Source organism: Convolutriloba macropyga, chromosome 6 (assembly GCF_964194025.1).
Source record: "Convolutriloba macropyga chromosome 6, txConMacr16.3, whole genome shotgun sequence".
Lineage (NCBI taxonomy): Eukaryota > Metazoa > Xenacoelomorpha > Acoela > Convolutidae > Convolutriloba > Convolutriloba macropyga.
Window position 1 is genome coordinate 53,158,415 of NC_134473.1, and position 21,352 is coordinate 53,179,766.

The following is a 21,352-nucleotide window of genomic DNA, read 5'->3' on the forward strand; positions in this document are numbered from 1 at the left end:
CGCACATTTGTTGTTTTATTATCACTGTTTATTGTCACTGTAAGTTTTCATTAGTCTTCTATTTCGTGACTTTTTGCCTGCAGTGTACCGGCTAATGATCAGTATTTTTCAGATTGGAGGAGATAAATAATTTTATACCTTGACGGTGAGAAGGTAGCTAATGCGCTGGTTGAGCGGCTGTTTATGGTTTGTGATCTTGATTTAATATTCATTTAAGAACGTTGAATTGGAAAGTCTGTTGACGAACAATGATGAATTTTTCAGTTTACTTAATCTTTGTACCGAACATCATTGATAAATGCATTTTTCAAAGAATTTCAAATGTCTTAACATTCTCAATTTGCAGGAAAAGTTGAAGCCATAAAAGAAGCGGATTTGATTGCAGCAATTGAGAATGGGATGGTGGATTTGGTGGAAAGCATTCTTGAGCAGAACCGATACCCGGTGGATGTTGTGTTGAAAGGGGGATGGACTCCACTCATGCATTCTGGTTAGAAGATTATATTCAATTGAATGGAAACTATGGTTTGGGAGATATAGGAGTTGATCGTGGCTTTAAGGTGATGAGTCTTCAAATTCTGTATTGGCTTATCAGAAAGCTCTCTCAATTTATTTATTGCTCTCAAGATAAGTTTGTATCAATCATTTCAGTCTTTTTAAGGCAATTTTTTTGTACTGCCGATTTTTCGTCTGACCACTTTTCAAGTAATTTTTTCACGCTTCACTTATTGATTTTTGAGTTTTTAATTACTCTTATTCAAAGCTTGAACCAGCTTAATTTAATTGGCGGCAGTTTGCTTCTATAAAACTATAGGTAAGTGCGCCCAAATTGATCTCCACTCGCTCGTTTAGGGGTCTGAGATCATTTCGTGCTGAATCAGCTGTTCACACTTTTGGAGAGTACTCGTAGAAACTCTATCTACAGGAATTTAAAATTTGTTTGAGTGATGTTGCCTAAATTTGGTGTTTGACTCGAGTATGTGTGATGTATCAAAACTGCTGATAAATTAATCTTTATTAAATAAATTAAATTGTTATAATTGAGCAAATAGTGTCATGAGAACTTATCCCGACTCATGTACCATAATTATACAACTGATAATGAAACGGGAAATCCCTCGGTTTTAATCTAGATTTGTGGGAAAAGTTTCAGCGAAACTTCATATTCTGGGTAAAGGTATTATTTTCTTGTTATGGAAAACATAATTAGAGGATGTAGGTGATGTAGGATATAGTGAAGATTGAAGAAAGTTAGTTGCTTTTCTTTTTGCAGAGAAAATGATATGGAACAATATAAATATATCAAAATGGTTTTTTGCCATGGAAAGTTCTTTTGGGGTAAAAAGATCTTGGGTTACCTCTGGATGAAATTAATGTGAAATAGAAAAGAAGAAAAGATGTAGGTTGAGTGGAGCGTTTTTGGATGTATTGCAGCTTGACTGAGTAAATAAAGTTATTAGCTTTCCTGAGTGCCTAATATTTTTCCAGCCTTTTTCAAAAATGGGGCAATATATATGATTTCGATTTTAATTTTTAAAATACCAATTTCATTACTTGCTCTCGAACGAAATTTGAAGCAATTATTGTAAACGTGTTGGTCTTTTTCGTGTAAAATGGTCGCTTGACCGTTTTTGCGCTTTTTCTGCTAGAAAATTCCATGACTTATTGAGCTACTTTTTCAAACTTTTTAGTTCTTCATTTTTGAGCGATCTCAATTGCTCTCATTACTTGTTGCTATTAGAAGCGATTGTGAGCGGAAGATGATCAAAACCGTTGTAGCTTAGTGATAAAGATTTCAGGCTGCTATCCTGGAGGTCGCGGGTTCGAACACCTACGAGGTCTTTGTTTTGCGCCAATCAAAAAATTTCTAAGCTACACCCCTGAATTAAATTGCCATCCACCTGTCGTTCGAGAGCAATTAATCCGACTTTAGTCGGTTTGATTGCAAGCTGAGAAGGGTGAGAATTTTAATCATTCTTAGGAAAACTGAAAAGAATAGAAATCAGGTGATTTGGTGGTTGGGTCCTGGGCGTCTTTTGTGGATTTGTTATTAAATTAAATTATTAATAACTTTGGAATTTTTAAAGTTTTGCTTAAGACTAGAAATCAAAGAAAACCCCCCAAAAAATTTACTAGAACCATTTGACTTCTTTCGGGTTCTTTATCTTCCTCCTAGTACCTGATATAATTGTTTTGTGGCTTGTTAGGTCATGAATTAGCCTATGCAGATTGAAAATTTTGGGACCGAAGATAATAAAGCGGGCGCTAAATTTTTTGAAAAAATTCATCTTTTCATTGTGCTTTTGAAGTTAAATTTCAACCTGTTTCATAAAATTAGTTTTGTTGTCTTTTTAAATTTGATTTGTCAGAAACCGTGTTGAAATGAATGAATGAATGAGTGACAGTTTATGAGCAAACAAAACATCTGCGAGAACGAGAAAGAAACAAAAATTTTGACATATGGTTCATGTTTTGTTGCCGTCATTAGAGTTCTAATCCCACTAGTTGGACAAAGTTGCCTCCAAAAGTAAGCCGTGTGATTTAACGGAAATATCTTGGGACATTATAAATCAATTAAATTAAGAAGGACAAAGATGATTTTTTAAGATAGTGAGAAATTGCTGTTTTTAGTTTTCTGTGACCAATTACGGTACGCTTAAGACCCATTTACCATATTTAATACAGGAATTGATTTTATTAAAGATTGATAGAATTTCAGCATATGGGATACTTTTAACTGAAAAATTAATTTCTTGAAAAAGGCAGGTAAATTTCACTTTAATTGAGCTTTGTCTGCTGCTGATTGTTCTTATTAATTTGAGTGATTTCCAATTTTAGGCTTTGCCTTGGCCTCGAGATGACAAATAGTTTTGGTTAATCGAAGTTGAGTAGGAGTACTATTTGAATTTTGACTTCAAAAAACCACGTTAGAAACGTAGAAAAACTAGATCTGTGAGGGATTTAATTTGACTATTTCTTAGTAAAAAAAAACCTGCAGGGATAGCCCTACAGAGAACAACAGTATACGTTTTATTCGTAATCACTTGAGCAAAGCACGATAAGAAACGTTTTTCAATTTTTTGATTATTGATTCTGCTGGAACTTAAATTGCCTATAATGCTTGTTTCTTTCAGTTGAATTGAAACTGATTTGTATTTCCTTATAAGAGAAATACCATTAGAGCCTTTATAATGTTTTTTTTTCAAATAATAAGAACAGATTTCATTTTTCTCATTAAAGTATAAAATTTTATCTGAATTTCCGCAGTCTCAGGCAGACCAAGGTTTAAAGTGACTTTAAAATGGTGCAGAAAACTAAATCTGGGATATCTTTTAAAAGAAGAAGGATTAAGAGATAGTTGGAGAAATTTTTATTTTCTTTTTCTTATTGTTAGTTTTTCCTTATTTTTAAGCCTTGGTTTGATTGAGGTTTTGCACGCAAGTGCATGATTGTATTTTTTTTGAAATGAAAACAATTTAAACTTAAAATTGCCAAAATAACAGAAATGTGGACATAACTTGAATTCTTGATGACATCCCTTCACTCTGTAATGATTTTTTCTATATAAATTTTTTAACTATATCTTGATTATTCTGATTGTTAAAGATTTACCTGTATGGCATACTTGAATGAAGAACATGTTAAGATAAGTGACAAAAATTAATGGTTTTGTCTCTTAATCTCTCTTTTTAAGTCAATCTTGAAGAAGATTTTCAATCTATCGTTTGTTTGCATGTTACAGCTCGTAAACTGATCGCGGCAAAGTTTCGAAAATTACTTGTTTCTTTATATCTTAAGCTAAAAACTCTTAGCGATTGATTAATCTTGTTGTACAGCAAGTTTCCGTGAATAGCTGTTTTAATTTGCAAATTAATTATCAATCCATATGGTTTTAGATTTGGTACCATCATATGAAACTGACGGTTCTGAGCTTTCAATCTGAATTTATTCTATTAAAAACAATTGTACTAATGTTTTGTCCGGAAAATTGGCCACAAGTTGGGTTTCACAGCATTGATGAAACGATTTTTACCTCATGAAAGCGGCGATCATGCAAGTGAGCATGTTAAGTTTCCTCGTAATGGCACTGGATATCTCGGCTCTCATGGCCCTGACGCTGAGGACTTATGAACTCTGTTATATGCGTGACCTGCATTGAGTTTTACTAAGCCTAAACCTTTCTTCGGCAGTAGGCCAGACTAAACTTTACAAATTGAATGCAATTGAGGTCATAACATTCAATTTGCTAGCGGTGTGTTAATTGTATCAAGTACATTGCCAAAGTTTTAAAAATAAATTTCCTTTGGACAAATTTGAACTAATTGATATTTGTGATTTCAGTGAGAAAATTAGATGCGGCGATCTGTGATTTTCTGTTGTCCAAAGGTGCAAATATCGAATATCAGTCAAATTTCATGACGCCAATGCTGCTTCTGAGCTCACTGGAGATCCTATCTTTCGAATACGAGAAATCTGTCAAATGCGCTCAAGTTCTAATCTCTTTTGGAGCTAATGTAAACGTAGCCGATAAGTTCCTAACATCACCTTTGCTGTACGCAGTTAGTAACAAGAATTGCAAGCTGACAGAGTTATTGATAGAAAAAGAAGCCAACATTGACCATATTGATAATCGAGGTTCAAATGCATTGCACTATGCATGTTATCACGGAAGCTATGAAATTGCCACAAAGTTGATAGAGGCGGGCTGTAATTACAAATTGATTAATAACTCTGGTTGTACCCCTATTGACGTCGCCTACGCTCAAGGCTTCTCAGATCTGGGCACGTTCATGGATTCGGGTTGCAAGGGAATCGTGCCAAAGCGGTCGAAACGAGGTGAAGTCTTGCGTTCCTCGACTCAATTGAAACAGTTCTCAGATTTGGAACTCTTTTTAGCTGGTCTTGATTTGCTAGATTTGCTGCCTATGTTACAAGATGAAAACTGTATAACCTTCAAACAGTTATTAACTTTGACCGATTCAGAGCTTGAAAAGATTGGCATTACGCAACTTGGAATTAGAAAGAAAATTCTGAATGGCGTTAACGAAGTAAACAAGAAAGATTGGAAAACAGAATCATTTCCTCACACTCGTGAATTTTCGAGATATTTAAGTTGTTCGGAAGCAAATGCTATGATTAAAAATATTTGTTCGCAAACTCAATATATGACCAGCAGTGTCGCTTATTTCCGAAAACAAATTGCCAACGACCCAACAAATTTTATGTCTTCAGCGAGAAACGATAACACGTTAACAACTGTAATTCAATCAGTTTCTTTGACAGTAGACCAGTTGAGAGAAATTTATCACCAGATTGATCTGTTGAACTCAAATCTGGTTGGTTTAATGGAAAATTTTCCCGACAATGAGAAACGAAGCTTGATTGACCAAATACCAGATTTAGAAACTAAAGTTACCGAGCGATCGTTTTTCAAAAAGTTTTTATTTACTGGGTCAGTATTTTGTATTGCTTTTACTTGCGGATATGTTTTGACTTCAAAAGCAAAATTTTTAAACTGGACACAACTTAACCTAACAAAATAGATTCCATTTGTTAGTAAATGAATGGTAGTTGTAATTTTTGTAGTACAATAGTTCCTATCTTCTGTAACGGCTCAATAAAGTTTTTTTCGTTCCTATAGATTAGAATCAAGTTGCATTAGCTCAGAGAAACTATGCTAAGTTTTGACACTGCTATTTTTGAATGACAGTCAGTTGAGTAAATAATTCCAATTTTGATGCTTTTATTTTGGAAATTGTAAAATACTTTGCGGTTTCATGCGTAGGAAAAGCAAAGGGACTGCACAGTAATTGAAGTTATTATTCCTATTTCGTTTCAAGTCAAATGCTGTGCATCTGCTGTTGTTCAGTGGTTTGAAAATTTAAAATATGGGCTTGCTTTTAAGAGGTGAAAACTAAATTGGTGTGATGTTCTTAGCCGCAAATAGATTTTTGGAACCCTAGTAGCAGAATGAACACTGTGTTGCGATAACATTTAGTTATTTCTGTGAATCAATGCGTAGATTTGAATTTGATTGATATTGCAATGTCGTTTTTTCAAGAGAAAATGTGATTTGGAAGCTGACAATGATGACCCAGCCGTGGTTACCAATGTTCATCTGGCGAATTCTCGGTTACTTAAATAAGTGCTGTAAAATTGTTGGGCTGACACCTGGATTTCCTTGAACGTTTGTGGAATGCGAAATCTTTAATATTTTAAAAGCCTTTTATGGGTTTTTGTATCATGTATCTTTTGAAGTATAAAATTGTATAATTTCAGACGGAAATGAAGTAACAAATTGTATCAATGCAAAATGTCAAAATTACTCGGAAACGCAGACCCATACTCGAAGTCAGCAGATGATAAGAAATTGAAAAGTGGAACAGGAATCTGGTCAGAACTGCTGGATAGCGTCTCAAGTGGTCTTCCAAATGACCTAAAAGGTCACCAAAGTTCACCAGATGATACGTTGAATGGCGATGTCTCCTTGACAAATGGAGAAGTTGAAGGTCAAGGGGATGGGTCAACAGCTGGAGCCAAATTTAGAAGCAAACATATCCTGATTATTGGAGAGGCAGATTGTGGTAAATCGACGTTGCTTTCGGTGCTCAAAGGCGCATCTGCTGCGGAAAAGACCACGAACTCAAAGGTGAGGCAATCGAATGTAACTTTCGCGTTCGTTAGGGGCATGTAAGAACAATTTGATAAGGTCAAACTGCTGAATAAAACTGAAAAACAGTTTTCATTCCTTCTGTATTTTTAATAGCCGACCCTCATCTTCTCAGCGGGCCTATTTTTAACAGCTCGAAGAGGAGTATTGGCGTAGTGTCTTCTTTTTAATCAATTTTATTGGAGTGAATTTTGAAGCAAGAAATGAATCGCGTGAAAAATTTTGGGAGTGGTTTGGGCGCTGAACAGAATTGAAGAGTGGAGCGAAGAGCGACAATAGAGTGGTATATTTTTCATACTTCTGTCTTCGAGAAAGCGAAAAAATAGTGTATGAGAAAAATTTTATTTAAGCGAGCAATTTTTTTTTGTTTTTTAAGCATTTTTTTCGTACGTTTTGCTTTAGTGATTAGAGTAGTCCGTAAAAACAATTTTAAGCAAGTTCGGATTGTGTTTTAATTTTTTTTTCTTAATTAATCAGTTAAAGGTAAAATTGGGTTTTTTTCAGCGATTATGCGAAATTTCAAGTAATTTTAGCGATTTTTTAGCCATTGTTTTGTTTTATCACAGTCATTGGGAATTAAAAAGACGCCGATTGCTCAATTATTTTATTTTTCGTTACCAAATGATTAAAGTTTTTATAGTATATAACAGTGATTTTGTTGAGAAATATGACGGAAAGTTGATAAATTTTGTAACTATTTTTGGCCATTTTTTTGTAGTTTTTTCATTTTTCTGCAAAAGTAATGTTTTTGGGAGCCTGGCTTGGCTTGCCTATTGCTGTATGAACAGTCTGATGTTTTGAGTTTCATAGAAAAATAACGATTTTTATTGTTTTCTGGTTTTGGTATTAATTGGTATTAATTTCTGGTTTCTGGTATTAATTGGTCTCATGAAGTTAATTGTTCTCAATTCACTTTCAAATGAAGCAATTATTGAAAGTGCGTGTCTTTGTGATGAAAAATTTCCCTTTTGCGGTGGACGGTTTTCTTCCAGAAAACATTCTTCCGATTCTACTTCTTGAGTAATTTTTTCACGCTTGATTTTGATTGAATGATTGAATAGCGCGCATTCAGAACGAGTGATTTGAATTCCGCGCATTCAAAAATTATGCCTGCTGCTAAAATAAAACCTATTATGAGTGATGACCCTACATAGGCCTGTAGCGTAGAGGTTAATATCCCCGACTCTCATACTGCTAAATTGTTTCCCTCAGCAGTCTTCGAGAGCAATTCGTCCGGCGTTAGTTCTAATATTACAGTTCAGCTGTTTTTGAGCTATATTTTCTCATTTCCTAACCTAATTTAGTTTTACTGTTCGCCTTAGAGGTGCCAGTTATTTGAATAGCTAGTTATCTTGACTGAGATGACTTCAAATTCCTCCCTCTATGTTCATTTGGTAAGTGAGCAAACAACAAACCGGAAAATCAGGGAGTTGAAAAGTTTGAAAAATTTGATTCGGTAGTAAATTTTGAAGGGTAGAGTAAAGAGATATAGTGATTATTTTGTTCATATCTTCTTTTGACACAGCGAGAATTATAGGTGAAATTTTTTGCGAAGCGAGTTATTATTTTTGGTTGTTATCTGACTGGTTGTTGCAGAATAAAGTAACGATACTGTAGTAAAGTAATAGCAATGATACCTTTTTGAAATTTTGTTGTATATATAGCGAGCATTTAACTTTAATTTGAAGGTTTTGCAACTAGTTTTCTTGTTTTAAATTAATTTTTTCCATTTTGGCATATTTTGTTTTCTTGAATTTTTATAATTGAATTGAAGCCTAATGCTTGTGGGCAGTGTGTATTACAAATGGATACAAAAAGTTTTTTGGGTACAAAGTTGTGTTTTCTATGAAATTTTCAATAAATTTGAATAAATTGATTATTGAGATTTTTGTGAGATCATTTTGGCCTGCTTAATTTTTTTTGTTATGTTACTTGCTTCAAATTTATGAAACAACGTTTTTCGTTTGTGTGTGTAGTTGTAATGTGGAAAAATTAATGGATTTTTCTTAGTTTTTTTCATGTTAATTCAGTTTGGGTACTGAATTTTTTATTTGACTTGTGATTTACTTTGCTTTGATACGTTCTTCGAGGAGATGTTATTCATTGGCAAAACAGTTTTTTCGGCGAAGAAATTTTCGAGTCGTTAACAGAATTCTTTGGGCTATGTTTTCATACCACGTCTAACAATTTGTTTTGCTTTACCTTAGCTGAGAACTTGTTCAAAAGTTTGCACGAAATCTTTGTTTTTCTACGCTAGTTTCATTCTTGTTTCGTTCTGCCCAAGGTGCTCTTAAGCAATGGTTGCTCATAAAAAACAATCTAGAATCAACAAATTCAGTATCAAAATTTGAAATTAAAGTAAGAACAGGATGAACCCTGTAACGTCCTAAAGTACGTTTTATATAGTAATCGATATATCTTTTCCCCAATTTTACTGATCGCCTTATTTAGTGTTATACTTGCAATAATCTCAAGGCCATATATAGACTTCATTTTTCTGCCTTATTAAGATGAGAAAATGTATATTTATTTTATTAACATCCTGTAAACTTTCTCAAGTATATTTGTCTTAAAAACCATTTAACTATCTTTTGTTATTTGATTTACCCATAATAGAGGAATTTGTGACAATGCTAGCCTGTATTTGTATTTACAATGTAAACTTTACTATGTTCATCTTATTTGCCCGGCACGTGCCAGCACGCGCCAGAAGTTCTATTTATCTTGATTTAATCTTTATGTATTTGTATAAGTGATTACTCAAATGTAAATACGGCCCTCAGGTCTTAAAAAGTAATAATCTAAGCAACACAACCAAGATTGTCAAGTTGAAAATCAGTAGACAAGTAATTCAGTCTTAGATTGGAATCTCTTTCTCTAGTGACAAAACTTATAGCTGTCGGCCCTGCTCCGAAGCAATATTGAAACTGCTCAGGCCCTGAACAATTAATCATGCGAAAAGAATAATTTAAGTAATAAAAGCCATGCTACTAAGTAGTTAATTAAATTAGCGGGAAACATTACTTCAACAAATTTAACACAATAATTTAGCCGGACTAAGGTATATTACATGGTGACAGGAGTGTAGACAGCTTTTCCAATTAGTTCCTTCAAAAAACAAAAATCGTTTACCTTTTAAATGTTTCTTTTTTCTAAATGTCATTGCTCTTCAAAACATTATTAACTTATTTGCACGATTCAGATGAAGTTAGACAACTGCACAAATTTGATTTAACACTCTTTTCCTACGGAAGCCCCAACGTCGAAAATACCTCCGCAGAAACGTACTCTATCTTCCTTGACAATAAATTATTCATTATTTTTATTGTAGGACTTACAGAAGACTATAGAGACAGGCTCATTGCAATAGTATCATTCGACAATCAGTATGAATTCAAAGCAATAATTAGGCACATAAAAAGGGAAATGCATCTCGACTTAGAAAGCCTTAAAACTCAATTAATATTCGAAAGCGGAGATTCTAATTAAAGTTAGTACTTTATAATTGTCCCATTATCGATGTCTCTCAACAAATTTTGTTTATATTTTACTACAGCATTCTTTATCTTCTTCATCATTGCTTATTATCTGATCACAGCACTCTTCATTTACCTCTTCATGACAGACAGCGCCATTAGCTTTTCTTTCCAATTATCAATTGTCAATGCAACAGAGATTGGAGTCTAAACGAAGGTTACGCCCAATGACCGTGACATCACACTGAGACACATACACAAAATGAGAGAATGAAACCCTCTACTGGTAACAAAACCGAGCCAATTTGGAAACTGTGAGTCAGAACATATAAATTTTTGTGCTAAATAAAAATGCCTTCCCACGATTTATATAATACCCAAATACTCCCTGTTGTTAATAACTGCCGCTATTCAAATCATTTTGTGGAATACGTAGACTGTAACTACATACAATTCATTAGCCCCCAAACTAACAACCTTATTGTCTCAACAGTTATTAGTGCCTTTGTATCTGACAAAACAAAACAAATTGTGCTTTTAACTCAAAATCCTATTGACAAACGCGCCCTATTAATATTTATCCCCAAGACTTTGCGACAAAAAGCACGTGAATTTTCTAAAGTTAGACATCTCATGACCCATGGCTATGACATTGATTTAGATGATTTTGAATCTCCCCTCATCATAATTTCTGAATAATCACATTCCCAGCCCATCCAGATCATCACCTTTTCATTCAGTGCAGTTTTAAAATTATAAGAAACTAAGATGGCCGCAAATGCCCAAATAACAGTAGAGCCCTATAGCGGAGCCGAAAACCAAAGTTTCCGCCAATTTGAGCACCTTTTCCGAGGTTTTATCGGTGTCGCAGCAATTCCTGCTAACCAACAATCAAATTTTCTGCAACTCCACCTCCGAGACGCCGCGTTACGATATTTTCAAACGTCGCTCGAAGCAACCAGAAATGATCTTGAATTAAGCCTCACAGCACTCAGGGACCACTTCGCGAATCAAGATCTTCAAGAAGTACATGTTCTTAAATTAGAACAGCTGCGATTTGACCCAAAAACAGACAGCCCCGAAAATTTTCTAGTGAACTTACAAACAAAGGCTCAGCGTGCCTACACAACGCCAAATCTACCAGCAGTGGCAGCGTTAGCGCTTCCAGGAGATGGAGGAGCAGGGGATAGAGCAGAGCACCCACGCTTTGATGGAGAAACAGCCGCACGAGATGCTAGATTGCAAGCAGCGGAGGACAACAAGAACGAACAAGTTAAGCGAATCTTCATTAAAGCTATGCCGGGATGGCTGAGATCAAAATTGATGGAACAACCACCAGCCACACTTGTTACCGATCTCTGCACCACTGCTCGACAACAGATGACAATTAGAGACATGTGCAGAAAAGATGACTATCCTGAAGATGGGTTTAATGAAATCAATAATGCCGTGTCCGAAAACTTGATAAATGCGCTCTCTAAACTGAACCAGACGCAAGATTCACTAGACAAAAGGCTTCAAACGATTGACGACCGCATCACGGCGGCACAGATAGAATCAACAACACAAAGAGATGTAACCCACTCTCCCCAGCAACCATTTAATAGGCAGGGGCAATTCTCCGCGGCGCCCTACACGACCAGAAATAACTATGCAAGTCAAAATAACTATGCAAGTCCAATGTATCAAAACTCTTACAGAGGAAATAATTTTAGAGGTCGAAATTTCTTTAATAGAAATCCGAGATCCCGATACCCAAACACTAACGCTCCAGTGTTTTATCCTGGAAATTTCACACCCCAGTCACAATTCCGCATGCCCACCAGCCCATATATGCCTGTGACTAGGTCCAGTGGTACCTTCTGTTATTCATGTGGTTATCCAAATCACCGATCAAGTCAGTGTTCTCAGAGAGGTAGAACTAATAATAGAGGAACCTCATTTCCATTTAATCGCCAATCAAAAAACTAATAAAGCCACCCTTAACGCCCAAAAGTCGCAAACAGTCCACGAAATCCATAGAGCAGCATAGTAAACTATTTAATCTCTACAATATAAACCCAAATATGAGATCATCCCCTCTTCCCTATGTCAAAATTAAATTTAATAACGGAATAAGCCGTCGAGCACTAATTGACACCGGCGCTTGTGCAAATGTCATAAGCAACAGATTACTCCAAGAAATTACCGAAACTGACAAAAACGCAGTCAAATTGAAGCAACCAGATTGTTCTTCAGTCAAAATGGCTGGAGGACAACTAGTCAGAATAGAGAAACAGGCCGAAATTAAATTTAAACTCGCTCACAGAGAGTTTGTTGAAGACTTCCTTGTCCTTTCCACAACAAACTCGGTCATCCTTGGCAGCCCCTTCTTTGCCAAGCATGATATTTCAATTAGCCCAAAACAAGCCCTTATTCAATTCCCCGATTTGACAGTTCAAATTAATGAAATAAGCCTGTAAACGAAAACCGACGATCAGTAAGACATAAGAAGATTCCCATTTACACGAACAAGAAGCACACAATACAGCCCAACGAGCAAAGCTTCCTGGAATGCTGTCTATCAGACAAAACTGATCACTTTGAGAACAAAAGTGGAGTAATCACTCCTAATGAAGTTCTTGAAAAAGAAACAGAGATTGCACTAACTTCTTCGCTAAGTACTGTAGGAAAGAATAATGCATTGTACGTTTCTGCCCTAAACGTAACTGAGCATCCTATCACAATCAATAGTCGAACAGAGGTAGGCAGATTATCAATCCTTTCAACCGAGCAAGCCGACCAATTGATACAAATTGACCCACAACTGATAACGTTAGCAAAATCAAGAAACAAAGATGATTATTTTGTGGAATTGAACAAGCTTATCCAAGATTTTACCCAACACAAACCAGGCCAAACTAGGAGACCTCCACCGGAATATAGTAAACTATGGTTTCCGACACCAGAAACTTGCGAGGACCCAAGTAGTTTGCCGTTGTTACAACAAGAAATTTACGACCAAATATTAAATTTCCAAAAATTGGAGCAGGTTGATCCACGCAGTAATGAAGAAGACCGTAAATTCTTTCTCAGTAAATTCAACTGGGAAAATTCGCCATTAAATCAAAAGCAAATAGAAAAATGCGAGCATTTATTAATTGAATATTGTGACATTTTCGCCAAACACCGATTTGACGTTGGATACAATACGGAACTGAAAATAAAGCTAACTCCAGAGCATGACTTACCCGTATACGTACAAGGACCTCCAACTCCAATACATCTACGAGACGAACTGCACATTGAATTAGCATTAATGCACTACTATGGACTTATAACAACTTTGTCACAGTCTAAATACAGTAGTCCATTATTTGCCCATAGAAAAGAGTCAGGCAAACTGCTAATTTTAATTGATCTGAGAAGAGTCAACCATCTACTTAAAAATGACTACCACAGCACAAACTTCCCAATCTCAAACATGGCCGATGCAACCATTCATTTCGCAGGAAAAACATTGTTCACAAAACTTGACTGCTCGCAAGCTTACCATTGCGTACAGATGGCGGACGACACCTCAGTACAACTCTTAGCTTTCAATTTCTCATCAAGAACTTACGCGTACAAATGTCTAGCTCAAGGACTTAGCAAATCAGTCACTGGTTTTAGCTCATTCATTCGCCATTATCTAGACCCTTGTTTAGCAGCCGGTATATGCACACAATTCATGGACGATATTGGGAGTGCAGTAACAGAATTTAGTCAGCTACTTCCTAGTCTAAGGAAAATTTTCGACTGCATCCGAAGATCTGGACTGAAATTGTCACCAGAAAATTGCGAAATAGCCTCACAGTCAATCAAATTTCTGGGCAGTACAATTACAAATGAGGGAATATCCCCACAAGCAGAGAAAATCAAAAAGCTTTTAAAGAAGATTACGATGCCAAGAACAACTAAACAGGTCAAAAGACTAATTGGCTTCGCCCAGTTCTTCTTAAATTGCATCCCAAATTTAGGCGAGAAGCTTATACCGTTTTATCAATTGTTACGTAAAGGAACCAATTTTGAAGCAAAAGAAACACATTACAATGCATTAGAAACTGTGAAAAAGGATTTACTTGAAGCAACAGAGATGACGCTCAGATTGCCTAAACCTGGCCTACAATATGTCCTTCTCTGTGACGCAAGCTACTACGGAGCCGGATTTGTGCTTATGGTTGAAGACTACGTGAAAGGAAAGCAGTCAAAGGAAAAGAAAGTCTATGCTCCAGTATCTTTTGGATCACAACTCTTCACGACAGCACAGCTGAAGTTTTCAACTTATTACAAAGAATTCCTAGCACTTTATTTTGCATTAGACCAGTTTTCCCACTACATCTGGGCATCTAGTCATCCAGTAATTGTACTCACGGATAATCGAAGTTTAACGCATTTCTTTCAGTCAAAAACCATTCCTCCATCACTATGGAACTTTCTGGACAGAGTTCTTTCGTTTAACATAGTTATTGCCCATATTCCTGGCAATGCTAACTATGCAGCAGATTTTCTCTCACGCGTACAGACGGATAAAGGAGACAGCCTGTCCCTCAAATTAACAGACAAAGTACCAGTCCGTGAAATATATGTTGAATCTGAAGCAAAATCACCTGTCGTTTCCATTTCGAATATCGACCACTTGAACACTGTCCCTGAATCAGAGATGGAAGAAGTTATCATCGTTTCACAACTACAGGAACTCGGACTTTATGACGCATATATTGAACGAAAAGGAGAGAATGGAGATGAAATAAATAGTCTCTTCAAGTTGAAGCGTGCGGAAGTTAACGCAATCTAATATGCGAACCAAGCTGATCTTTTGAATGATTTGACGGATAGAGAAGAAATTTTAGATTCGGCGAGCGAGCAGACAAAAGACGAGGAGATCATGCAGGCAATTGAGTGGAAACGCAACGGCTTAAGAAGCAACTTGAAGTATGCATCCCGACGATTGAAGAAATACGTGAAACAGTTTGACCGTTTGGAAATTGAAAACAACACATTATACAGACAATTCTTTGATGACACAGGCAAAATAATTCTCAAGCAGTACTGCCTGCCAAAGCATCTCTGGAAAGAAGTAATCTATAGACTACACAACTCACCAACAGGAGGACATTTGGGAATACTTCGCACAATTCAAGAATTCCGAAAACGATTTTACTACCCTGGTTTTACTGAACATTTTATCGATTTCATCAAAAACTGCATCACATGCCTCCAGCTCAAGCAAACAACGAACAAGCAACTGCAACCACCATTACAGCCTGTATCTTCACTACAGTCATTCCCCGGAGAAATGATGCAAATAGACTTAGTTGAACAAAAAGGCTCAATTTACAAATTCGTTCTTAGTGGAATTGACGTGTTTACGAAGTACTTGTTTGCAGTGCCACTGACAAATGGTAGTGCCGACAGAGTTGCCAGAGAGCTGGTGAAGATTTTCTTCCAGCATAGCTACTTACCTAGTACATTACTGAGTGATTTAGGAACAAATTTCACCTCAAAGCTAATGGCTGAATTAACGAAGTTACTCGAAGTTAAACTCAAACATGCTACGCTGAAACACCCACAGACAATTGGAGTAGTGGAACGCTCACACGCAGCACTTAAAAGGATCCTAAGACTCAACTTCAATGAACAGTGGAATGATTGGCACAAGTATGTACCGCTTGCAACTTTTATACACAATACATCGTATCGTTCTTCAATTAATTGTTGTCCGACAACTCTATTTCATGGACGTGAACCTGTTAAACCCCTTGATCTCCGTTTTTCCACACGAGCAATGCAAGCAGTTGAAGTCAATTCAGATTACGTTTCGCAGCTACAAGACGCAATGCTTCAAAAATTTGGTGAAAATAAACAAAGACTTTTAGATTCTTACCAGCGATACAGAAGTTATTACGATCAAAAAGCTGAAGCACAGCCACTCAAATTGCACTCACATTGTTTACCACTAAACCCTCGTTTAACAAGGCAAAACGATTTTACCCAGAAAGCAGTACAAACATGGCTACCACTCTATAGAGTCGAAAAAGTCTTAACAAATTCAAATTACATTATTAGAAAAACAGGAACAAATTACACTCAATGTGTTCATCGGATCAGACTAAAACCTATCAAACTGACAGAGCCACCAGAAGACATACAGGAAATTGATCCTGCAAAGTTTGAAGCGGATCCTTCTAGAAGAACAACTCGAAATGAGCCAGAATTATTTGACGAGTATATCCCAAATTTATTAGAAGAGGAGCAAAGTACCGCAATTTCAAAGACTGCAACAGTTCAACCTTCACAAATACGCCTTGGCGTAACTGTTCCTCTAAATGGAGCCCCTGCAACGCCATTGACAGCACCCGTACCTCCGATAGTGCCGGTAATACCGCCAATACCCGTAATACCGCCAGCGGAAATTAGAACACCTTCACCAATGAATTCGCCCAGAAATTCGCAAGAAAATTCACCCCGAGCCAGCCTTTCAGATAGCCCCGAGATTATTGCAACACCGGAAGAATTTCAGTACCCTGAAAGCCTCCCTGCAGCCGCTGAGAGCGAAAGAATTAGAGCAAACGACGAAGAAGATACAGAACAACAACCGGGACCAAGCACTCGAAGCAATCAAAACAGAGTCAACTTTGCAAAAATGAGAGGAGTCAGAAAATTTGAATCTTGGGAACCAGTAGCACGCTACGGTTCACGTTCACAAACGCCACGACTGCCCGAATCTCCCACACAGCCACCTATCTTAACAAAAGAACAAAAACACCAACTAATTGCAGAATCATCGCGCAGATCAAGAAGGGACCAAACTCCAACTAGATAAACGAAACTAGACCAAGTCCGATCTAGCATTGAGAGATATCAAAGAGGTTCAACAGCCGATAACAAAAGAGTCACCCGAAGCGAGTCAAAGAGCAAACAAACTATTTCAAACATAAATGTAATTGAAATCGGAAAAAACAAGAGCCAATTTCTTCCATCATAGAGGTGATATTCTTTACTCCAGACGCTCTTTCGCACATTGCATATCAAGTGATATGAAAATGAGTAAAGGCCTCGATTGGCAAATTGTCAAATACTACCCCGAAATGCTGCAAAGTCAAGAATTCGCGCAAAAACCACCAATAGGTTCCGTTATCTCATTTTATGACACGAATTTAAATCGATATATCTTCAATCTGGTCACGAAAGAGAACTACTATGATAAACCTACTTATTACAACCTCTCAGTTGCTCTTCACACACTACGATTTGTTATATTAAAGCACAACATACGCTCAATAAATTTACCAAAATTCGGATGTGGTCTCGATCTTGTTTCAGAAAAAAGTGTTTTACGACAGATTATTGAAGTATTTTCGGATGTCCCAGTAAAAATTCACCTATACAACTATAACACGGCCACTAACTGATAATGTGCAATGGCCAGTTAACCATTTGACGCGCATTATCATGTCTTAAAGCGCCTAAAAGCAGCGCCTAAAGTTCGAAAACAACAGAAAAATGTAGAACGTGCAATTGGTTTATCTCCAATGTCCCTAGCAAAAATCAACTTTAGATAACACAAAATACATCCATCGCCTCTACATATGTATCCAATGACGCTGAGGAACCGAAAATGAGGCTAGTTTATGTAATATTGGAGAAAAATGAACTTCTTTCCAGAAAACGATCCAAAATTGATATCTCATTGGTTACCCTCCAAAAATGGCTAAGTTAGAGCACCAAAAAAGGCCTTCAGACGCCCGGAAACATTTTTCTGGACCCCCAGGGATACAAACCAGGGTCCAGGTGCCCCAGGAACGAGTCTGAGGCCATTTGGCTAAGAGTACTGGAGACCTGAATTCGAGGAAATCCGACCCCTGAAAAACGGCTCAAAAATCAACAAAAACACTCATAGTTCAAAGAAAAAAAATTTTGACAGAAACTAACTATACCACCATTGAGATTGCCTTCCGTACTAATGAATCAGACCAAAAAACGACGTGATTGAAGAGTTTTTCATAATTTTATACCGTCTGAATGGCCAAAAATTCAATCCGTCAAAATTTCTCCAAAACTTTAAACCCGCCCCCCGAAACAAAGAACACTTGGAACCACTTGTTTTATATACAAATAGACGCACCTGGTTATAACTTAGACTCCTGTGGGCGGGATTTCCCAATTTCGAACTAAAAGTCGAATTATCAATGATTTACTAGCGGCCATCAGACCGCAAAAAATGGCTTAATTTTGTGAAACTTGTTAACTGCCAAACAAATTGCGTTTCTGATAGAAACAGCCCGATCTACGCGCTGCTACAATTGCCGTTGACTGTCTATTAACCAATTTCAAATGTACAATTGCACTAAACTCGGGTAGATACGCGATAAACCTCTATGCAAACACCGTTTGCATAAATATTTTTAAAACGAAAAATGATAAATTCAATGTTTCACCAACCTATAGGATGCGGTGACTTTTAATACAACAACTTCTCCTCCAATAGCTCCAGAATACACTTCGGCCAGTCCCTTCTCTCGTCAGCACTCAGCTCTGTATACTTTGTAACATAATTATTTACAGCTACTTCTTTGGAACGAAAATTTGGCTTCTTCACAACTCTCGGTTTTATCTCACTCAAACTTTGCTTTAATAGATACCCGCCGCGAAGGAGAATCTTTATGTGAGTTGTGACGTTACTTTCAGCTATAAAGGACGGAAGCTCCCCACCTTCGGGTGAGCCCTTGATAGAGTTTCGATAATCATTTATTTTCAGACGACGCAGAAGTTCCAATTCAGAATATAATCGCATTTCCTGCACAATTTGACCTTTCCTTACATCCAAACAAAAATCGTTTATCACACCGCGACCCCGAACTGTTGTGCTATCCTTCTTAGCTAAAGCTTCATAGCCGGTAACTACCGCCCAAACAGGTTTACCCCGACTAAAAGTGGGCTCCGTAATAACAGCATGCACGGCAAAACTGGGTTGTACTATTAAGTCTAGAGGTTCAGCGACATGAAAATGGAGATGGTTTTCCATTCTAGATCTCTCCGTTCCTCGACGATCAGTCCCTTTAGTGAGAAAGTCGTATAAAAGGTCAAAAGAAGTCAGATCGAATAAAGCTTCACCAGCATCAACATTCGTCGCTATAATCCATAATTTTGACCCAGAGATGAGCTTTGCAACTGACTCCCCACCCCCCATTCTATATGGCCCAGAGTACACCATGCGCCTCTCGTAGCAATACTGGCAGCACTCATTACTTTAACAGCGGGATGTTCTTCGAAGTTAACTTTTTGACGGGGTAGTTCAAAGATTGTCTGTGCATCGCCGTAACCGTAATCCACGCTAGAATTCCGAGCACTAATTACCCCTTCTTCCTCAAGAATAAAGGTTTCAGGATTGTTAATCAGCCCACCATCCCACTTGTCCATCAGCTAACGATTCCGTGCATAATGCTTCTCTGCGCTCGAACCACGTAAATAAAATGCCTCAGTTGGAAATTCGTCGTTATCGCCTATTTCCCAGTCATTCCTACAAGGTAAACGTCTGATGCCAAACTTTTCAAAATCATTGTTCCGCCCCATCTTCACCAAATTAATGCATTTCTGAGAAAAATCATCCATCTTTGTCTGAAATTAACAACTTTATAAAGAAAATGAGAAATCCAGAACTCACTGTGGTTAACGTGCAATGATAAACTAAATAAGCCAAAATTGAGTAACAATTTTCCGTGCAGCCACAAGAAAACACTTGTTCACTGAACAATGACATTATACACACGCTAGAGAAGCGCTTTCTTAACACGTAAAAGTCATGCTATGCTATAAACTGCCATGCAAAATTAACTGCTCAAAGCGACTGACCTCTAATGCACAACATTTAAATGCCTTCAACTGTTAAATGGCAAAACAAAAACATGCTGAAATCCTTACACATAGTTTAAAAAGAGTCCTAACTTCAAGCAAATTATGCAACATAGCAGTCATTCTAGGAAACTGCTGCTAAAACTCTTGGAACTCTACACTTGAATAACTCAATGACTTGATTTGATATCTTCAAATAAACCTAGGGAGATACTTTCTCCAATCGAAAACCATATTGTCAAATCTGTTAAATAATCCCCGAAAACGCCCGCTATACTTCAGACCACATAATATGCTGATATGAATTGAAATCAGTAGAAATGAGTATATCCCAAATTTATTAGAAGAGGAGCAAAGTACCGCAATTTCAAAGACTGCAACAGTTCAACCTTCACAAATACGCCTTGGCGTAACTGTTCCTCTAAATGGAGCCCCTGCAACGCCATTGACAGCACCCGTACCTCCGATAGTGCCGGTAATACCGCCAATACCCGTAATACCGCCAGCGGAAATTAGAACACCTTCACCAATGAATTCGCCCAGAAATTCGCAAGAAAATTCACCCCGAGCCAGCCTTTCAGATAGCCCCGAGATTATTGCAACACCGGAAGAATTTCAGTACCCTGAAAGCCTCCCTGCAGCCGCTGAGAGCGAAAGAATTAGAGCAAACGACGAAGAAGATACAGAACAACAACCGGGACCAAGCACTCGAAGCAATCAAAACAGAGTCAACTTTGCAAAAATGAGAGGAGTCAGAAAATTTGAATCTTGGGAACCAGTAGCACGCTACGGTTCACGTTCACAAACGCCACGACTGCCCGAATCTCCCACACAGCCACCTATCTTAACAAAAGAACAAAAACACCAACTAATTGCAGAATCATCGCGCAGATCAAGAAGGGACCAAACTCCAACTAGATAAACGAAACTAGACCAAGTCCGATCTAGCATTGAGAGATATCAAAGAGGTTCAACAGCCGATAACAAAAGAGTCACCCGAAGCGAGTCAAAGAGCAAACAAACTATTTCAAACATAAATGTAATTGAAATCGGAAAAAACAAGAGCCAATTTCTTCCATCATAGAGGTGATATTCTTTACTCCAGACGCTCTTTCGCACATTGCATATCAAGTGATATGAAAATGAGTAAAGGCCTCGATTGGCAAATTGTCAAATACTACCCCGAAATGCTGCAAAGTCAAGAATTCGCGCAAAAACCACCAATAGGTTCCGTTATCTCATTTTATGACACGAATTTAAATCGATATATCTTCAATCTGGTCACGAAAGAGAACTACTATGATAAACCTACTTATTACAACCTCTCAGTTGC

The 21,352-nt window shown here is 37.2% G+C and overlaps 2 protein-coding genes across 4 annotated transcripts in view; both read left to right on the top strand.

The window, feature by feature from the left end:
• LOC142341755 (protein XRP2-like) overlaps positions 1-21,352 on the top strand; it is a 525,423-nt gene that overhangs the window by 400,412 nt on the left and 103,659 nt on the right. The window contains exons 3-4 of one of the 3 annotated variants that reach the window (XM_075392945.1): positions 347-490; positions 4,342-6,046. The exons of 1 other annotated variant lie outside the window; for it this stretch is intronic. In XM_075392945.1, the coding sequence (XP_075249060.1) occupies positions 347-490; positions 4,342-5,543 (1,346 nt within the window). In that variant the 3' untranslated portion in view covers positions 5,544-6,046. Of the gene's footprint in view, positions 1-346; positions 491-4,341; positions 6,047-6,277; positions 6,650-21,352 lie in introns of those variants that run through there. One more of the 3 variants, XM_075392943.1, reaches the window with a different exon arrangement.
• The window catches only part of LOC142341754 (uncharacterized), a 249,763-nt gene that overhangs the window by 64,924 nt on the left and 163,487 nt on the right, over positions 1-21,352 (top strand). The window lies entirely within an intron of this gene.